The 7485-nt window shown below is 33.2% G+C and overlaps 1 protein-coding gene across 1 annotated transcript; it reads right to left on the bottom strand.

The window, feature by feature from the left end:
- Positions 1-212: 212 nt before the first annotated feature.
- Positions 213-3451, bottom strand: LOC143566626 (uncharacterized). Its single transcript, XM_077053274.1, has 5 exons — positions 3065-3451; positions 1962-2097; positions 1060-1127; positions 878-964; positions 213-495 (listed from the first exon to the last, which is right to left on the bottom strand). The coding sequence occupies exons 1-5, from the start codon at positions 3416-3418 to the stop codon at positions 415-417; spliced, it is 726 nt and encodes a 241-aa protein (XP_076909389.1). The 5' UTR covers positions 3419-3451; the 3' UTR covers positions 213-414.
- Positions 3452-7485: the final 4034 nt, after the last annotated feature.

The following is a 7485-nucleotide window of genomic DNA, read 5'->3' as shown; positions in this document are numbered from 1 at the left end:
GTGTACAAATGCAAAAGGAAATTTCTTGAAAATCTTCTTGAAAAAGATAACTCATGTAGCATGCTTTTGATGCATATTTTAGGCTATGCTTTTTTGTGGTGTTTGTCTCGGTGTCTATTAGCTATACCCGACCGCCTATGTAGCAGGAGGTTATGATTTTGTAGTTAAACCACAACCGATAGTCAAAAACTATATGTATAATTGAATACAGATTTCAGTGTAACTATTTGTGAAATTATCTAATTAGCTTGTAAAAGTGATCACAAGTACAACAAAGCTACCAATGTAGCAATTGCATCTTAACAATGTTTCAAGTGTGTCATATAACAATCATATTCCATGGGTTCTATTTATACAGCCTCATAAGAAAATAAAAATGGGCTCACTGATGAACGATAAGAGAACATTTACGTTCTATGAAGCTGAGATATGGCTGTTTTCAGCCAAAATGCTTTCCAAAAGTGATTCACAAGCATCCTCGAGCAAATCCAATACCTGCCATGACAAAACCAAAATTTGTACTTGAGAGATTATTATTTGTTAACCGAATAATCAGTTTTAATAAGCAATCCCAAACACCACCCGTTAATATAGTTCAAGTGCGCCTACTAATTTCTCTACAAAAGGATCGACACGTTTTGAAAAGCTCAATGTCTAAAATACCCTTCAAAAATCAGCATCAACAATCTATAAAACATTCAACCGTCGACTAAAATTGTCATTCTTTTTAAAATGATCAAATAAACTAATTTAAATTAATAACTTATTTACTCTTTCTTAATTTTTCTTTGCATTTCAAGTTCCCAAGAATCTCAGAACTGGAACCCACAAAACAAAATGGATTAAATGTGTATAAAACATTTTAAGAAAGGGTTACCTTTTCAAACCCTTGTTGTCCACCATAGTAAGGATCAGGAACTTCGGTTTCATCATGTTTTTTGCAGTAAGAACACATCAACTTAACCTGCATACACATATTCACTCATTCACAATCCAATTATATAAAATAAAAGATTTCAAAAATGCATCAAATAAATATTTTTAAATATTTCTACAGACCTTATTGGCTGCATCGGCTGGTAAGGACTCCTTAAACCTCCACCTGTCGAAAGCTCCGAGTATATCCTCTGCAATATCCATATGAAAAGTCAACTCAAAGCAGATGAAATCAGTCAACCAATGGATGTATGAATTTAAATTATCAGTTTCACGGACATGTCATTCGAGTAAGCTTCAAGAATTTAACATATTCACGGACCCTTTATCACTATTATCATTTTAGTTGATATTAATTTGATAAACTATTTATGCTTAATATTTTTAATCAATGTATCTTTTGAACATAATGTTGTACTTTAAAACATGAAAAAATCTTACCAAAAGGAATTAGGACTCATTTCATTACGAAATAAATAATACGAAAAAGATTACCTTTTTAAATAATCAATAACCAAATAATACAAAAATGAAACTTAATTGTGAACTGAGTTATAAGGTATGCACGTATCACTAAAACTACATGAGAACCGCTTACCATATTTTGTCACCATCTCTTATCACATGCCTTTGAAAAAACTTGAGACAAATCTTTATTCTTGTTATAGAATCCGGGTTTTGCTAAGCTGGCTAAATTTATATAATAACCGCAAACTCAAATTTGGTTTCATATTAAAACTTAAAAAAATGGTTAGGTTTTTCTTTGTTTTTTTCAAAGATGTGTGATAACTGATAAGAGACGGTAACAATACATACTAGACTATGATCATGGACTCCTAGTGATAGACTAATAGTCTTGTGCAGATCACATAACAAGTTCACGACTAAGTTACATTGATCCCAAATATCATTAGTTTATCCCCAAACAATCAAAACATCATATTCATGATCAATATTTGTCAAATACTCGATACTGCAAATTGAACTAACATATCTAATGCAAGTTATCTTAAAACAAATCTCACCTCTGTTTTGCTTATCCATGGCAAGTATAAGATCAAATTCTTTAAAATCCGAAGGCCTTATCGGTCTCGATATTGATGTGATTTCAATGCCCCTTCTTTTAGAGGTGGCTCTCATTCGCGAGTCTGCGGGACCCCCCTAAGTAATCAAGATAGAAATAATTTTCACGAATCAGAATTCAGACAGAAATGTGTAGAAATTGAAGAACAAATCACAAATGAGTACTCTTAAATTCTTCTAAAAGTAAACATTATAACAAAACAACACCAAAAGTAAGTTTAATTCTGTAATCAAGAGCACATTGTGGCAACCCATAATGCAATCATCAAAATTACCTTATGATAATTTGTAGAAATTGAAGATCAAATCACAAATGAGCACTCTTAAAGTCTTAAATTCTTAAAATTCTAATTTTTTTATTTACTAAATAAAATTCCGAAATCAAGAACAATTAAAGAAAAACCTAACTGTAATCATCCACAAACCCTATCAAAAGCAACTATAATTCCAACATCAAGATCAATTTGAGGAAACCCTAAATGTAATAATTCACAACTATCAAAAGTAACTGTAATTCCAAATTCAAGAACAAATTGAGGAAACCTATGAGGTAATGTAATAATTCACAAATTTGTAAAATTGAAGATCAAATTTGTAAAATTGAAGATCAAATCACAAATGGGCACTCTTAAATTCTTTAAAATTAAAACTTTTTTAACCAAATAAAGATAACAACCCCATCAAAAGTAATATTAATACCAAAATCAAGAACAATAGAAGGAAACCCTAAATGTAATCATCCACAAAACCCTATCAAAGATAACTTTAATTCCAATATCAAGAACAAATGGATGAACCCCAAAATGTAATAATCCACAAAACCTTATAAAAAATATATCTTTTAATTCCAAATCAAGAACAATTAAAGGGAACCCTATATGTAATCATCCAAGAATCCTAAAATATAAACTTTAATTCCAAAATTAAGAACAAGTGGATGAACCCCTAAATGTAATAATCCAAAAAACCTTATAAAAAAAATATTAACTTTAATAACAAAACCAAGAACAATTGGATGAAACCCATGATGCAATAATCCACAAACCTCATGATAATTAATGGTACCAGCTGAATCAATGTGAAATTTGGAAGAAAGATTTCTTTTTTGAACCAAATCAGTGAAAACACCCTCAGCAGCTGGGCTTCTGCATATGTTTCCCAAGCATACAAACAAAACAGAGAAGGGCTTTTCGGTAATTTTGTCCTTCTGAGCTGTGGAAGCCATTGATGATGTGATTATGGTGATGGGTTTTTGTTTAATTTTTGATCTTTGATGAAAAAGATTTGAACTTTGATAAAATGGGTGAGGATTTAGGGTTACAAAAACAGGGGATTTTGAGGGGCAAAATGGTAATAAGGTGGGGTGTGTTGGGAGACTACTGGTGTATAGTGTCCTCATGACTTGATGAGAGTTTGCTGGTTTTGGAGAAAAAAAGTTTTCTTTAAATATTTTTTTATTTTTAGATTTTTATTGGTGTGGTTATAATTTCACCACAAAATTAATCTAAAGAAAAATAACAAAATGAATAACTGGCAAAGTTTTTATGTTTATAGTTTCAACTGTAGTAATTTTTTCTTAATATTTTATGGTACATATATTATGTTAGTCTTAAGATTCTAGTTCCTCCTTTGTTTATTTTTCATTGTATTTATATTTATATATTGTTATGATCTGTTTGGGTTGCGAATTCAATGGATTGATATTTGGTCTATTTGTTTTGATTACACGACTTCTCCGGCTCTAAAAAATGCTCGAGTCTTAATTCTGAAAACACTCAAATAGCATATGAAGAAAACGTGGTGTTGATACTAGAAACAAAGAGAAACCCCGAAACTTTATGAAGTTCGATTTATGTCTTATGTTAGACAATAATGAAATAGGGTGTTACAAGAATTGTAGCGTGTTTGTCAAATCCACATCCAACTCCACTTCAAGAGTCCATTTGAATGCAAAAGCTCAACATGAAGTACAAAGGTCTAAGAGTGTCTTTTATAGTAAAACCGTCCAAAGTTTGGGAGAAAAGTTTGGCATGTCCTCCATCAGAGAGCGGTATTAGAATGTCTTCAGGCTCCTCATGCTCAAGACTTTTTGACTGTCACCACCCATCAAAGGGCTAGGCCAGCACATGTCAGCAGTGGAGTACCGAGCCATTCTTAAATATCGGTTAATGATCCCCCTGTTCCCAGTTGATGAGCCATGCCCGGTTTGTCGTAAGGCGTGTTTAGACAATTTTGGTGAACATGCGGTTCATTGCAAAGAACTCTCGGGATTTAAATATAGACATGATTTGGTCAGGATGTCCTTTTTGACGTGTTAAAACGAGCGGGTATCTCAGCAAGAAAAGAGGCTCCTGTGAATTTCTTGTCGGATCCGCGTGAAGGAAAGTCTACTCTCCGACCAGCGGACATTCTTGTGTTTGGATGAGCCGGGGGGAAGCATGCTTGTGTGGACCTTACTGGGGTGTCCCCTCTTGTCGGGCTTAGGGACACCGGGTTTGTTACTAGGCAGGCCGTGTTAAAGGCAGAAGCAGGAAAAATTGCTAAGCACGAGAAGGCTTGTGTGGAGAATCAACACGCCTTCATTCCTTTTGCTTTTGATACATTTGGGTCTCTTGCTCCCGATGCTGCTACGTTTCTAAAAAGAGTTCAGTAGGTCGTGCATAGTAACTCTAGACGCCAAAGAACGATAATTTTATTTTCAGTATGATCGGTTTTGCCATTCAAAAGGGGGTGGCGGCGCAGCTTGTTATCCGCTTACCTGTCTCTTTATTGTAATTGGATCCTTTTATTTGAGATTATATAACAATATATTATGATGAAGACAACATTATTATATATAATCAAATAAAGTGTATTGTCCTTTTCATTTAAATGTTATGTTTTATTGTTTACTTTATTTTTTATTTAATGTGAGTTTATTTTATATTTTAGTATTTAAATAATTAAATTTGATTTTTTGAAATTTTAATTTAAGACCGGTTCTTATAACTGGTTTATGGTTAATCGGTTTTAAAACAAACCCAACTACATACACAGGTTACTGCTTTCCCACTAAAACACCGGTTAGGAACCGTATCCAATGAATCTAAAATAACCGCCATCTCCAATATTCTCAAAATTTGTTTGTCTGTTTGACCAGTAACCGATATTTTTTAAAACCGGTTAACCGAAATTTACATCTCTAAACATGACCCTTATTTTGTTCACCACGACCAGGCCGGTTAAGCGGTTACCCGCTTCTTTATTTTACTTCAATCCAGTTTTAATCCATTACAATTTACAAATACTACACAATTCCAAAATAGCCCAAGCCTTTATATTATTTAAAAGTGTCGTTCAGCCCAAAGTTCAATTGGTTAGGAACTTAGGATTGCCAATGCTAAATTGCTAATGTGCACAATGTGAATTCATCACATGGGCCTTATCTTGTTCCATTGTCAATTGACTCAATTGTCACGCTCACGCCAAGTAGGTTTTTTCTTGACGTCTTATTATTATTATTTTTTTCAAACACATGAAAAAACTTATTTAATAATGAAAAAGTTGCTATATAGAATAGTGAATATAATCGGTATTTTGAAGTTTCAAACGTAAAATATATGGTACTTTGAAGGTGTAAATATAACCGGTACTAATTCAGCAAAATATCTTAATATTTGGTACTAGTACGGTACCATGTATGACTGGTACGGTACCAAATGTTCACCCCTAATATAGAATGAGAAAAGCATGTATAGATACAATTTCACCATTCTAATAAAACATCTTTCTTAACTTAGCCGTCACCACTTCGTCTTTGGGCTCGATAGTCGATGATAGTTTGTGATGATGGTACTGGGGGTATTGGTGTGACGACTTTGTGGTTGATCCGGAGTTAGGGCAACAAATAATACGATGATGAAAGTCGTAAAGGGTTGGGTAGCGGTGTGAAGGAAGAACACGTCTCTTGGGGTGGTGGTTTTTTTTTTCTTTAATATATTTTTAGTAGGATTTTTGTTTATAAATTATATTCATATTGATATAATTTTTAATTTCCATCAATTCTAGGCAGTAGATACAATAAATATGTGGGTGAAGTGAAAATAATGAACTCTAGTTGTAATTTCTTATACTATGCAATATAAGCTAAAGTTGACATATCACAAAAACGATTTTTATACTTGAAACGAACTTGTTAGGACATTAAAGTTAGAATTTAAAAGAAAAAATATAGACTTTTAGTTAGATGTTATGTAATATAAAGTTTTGAGGAATTAGGTGAGTCACGAAGTTAATGTTGGCAAAGGTTAGTTGAACTTTTAGCACTCCAAAAGTGTGTTGATAACTTTTAAACGATTACTTTCTTTTTTTGCTTAAGGTTACTGCACTCTCCAAAAGCTTGTTAATAATTAATTTTAAATTTCCCGTATATTTTTGTCTTTCATTTCTTTGAATATTTGACTTGAAAGTTGTTTTTGCTGCTTACTATAGTTACTTTTACTTACATAAGATATCAACTTCAACTGTTATTTAGACACCCATAAAGGTTTTAGAGAAAGAGTATGTGTAATAGATAAATTGCATGTAAAAAGCGTATTTGAATTGCAAAAATGGTGTTTGAATAGACAAAGCATTTTATCAATTCAGAAATTGTAAGTTATAACCATTTGAAGTCCCAATTGAGTGGACACAAAAAGAGAACTGGTTGAGGGCAGTCTTAGGGGTTAACTTGGAAAATCAAAGAGAACTGGTGAGACTGTTGCTGGTGAGAGTGGTTGTGTTAGTTCCCAAGTCCTAGTCACGTAAGATGAGGTTGTCTTGGGTGGTTCGGTATAGTTTTTTCGAGTGTAACTGGGTGGGCGGTTTGGTTTAGTTACTACGGTCTTGAATGTATCTTGGTGGTTGTTAACCGTGTGTTTATTGGTGTGTCTACTTTCTTGCGAGAATGTTTTAATGAAATTTTGTTGGTCGTTCAAAAAAAGAAAAAGGTAGAGACAAAAAGTAAAAAAAAAAAAATCTATTTTCTCCCCGTATTTCTCACAACACAAGGATGGTGAAGTTGTGCCATTTCTCACAAGTGCATCTCATGACTCCACATTCAACTAAGCCTAGTCCGAGATATTGTAGGTTTCTGTACTCCCTATTTCCATGTGTTTTTAATTTGAAATCGATAAAGTTGGATATGGTTGAAAACGTATATCATGTGTGTCAGTAGCAATAAACAAAAGTTGAACAATGAGGCAATGGGCCAGAAAGCTATTTAAAAGATAAAAATCATACAAAAAGATTCTTAGTACCCTGTTTAGTAAACAGACAAAGCCCCGTACCCTAAGTTAGCTCCCGAGTACTAGCACATTTGGAAAGTTGGTCGTTTAGGCTTCCTAAAATCCATACCCGGTTGGTAAAATTCATTCCCAATTAGTTGAGTATCGAGCAAACCCGTTGGTTTCAGATGTAATTTATTAAAAATAGCCGTCTAGTTTACCT

This window comes from Bidens hawaiensis, unplaced genomic scaffold (genome assembly GCF_021521415.1).
Source record: "Bidens hawaiensis isolate Kalapana, Puna unplaced genomic scaffold, B.hawaiensis_p1.1 tig00022929_1, whole genome shotgun sequence".
Taxonomy (NCBI): Eukaryota; Viridiplantae; Streptophyta; class Magnoliopsida; order Asterales; family Asteraceae; genus Bidens; species Bidens hawaiensis.
Note: the sequence above shows the minus strand (reverse complement) of the source record. Positions and strands in the feature narration are given on the sequence as shown.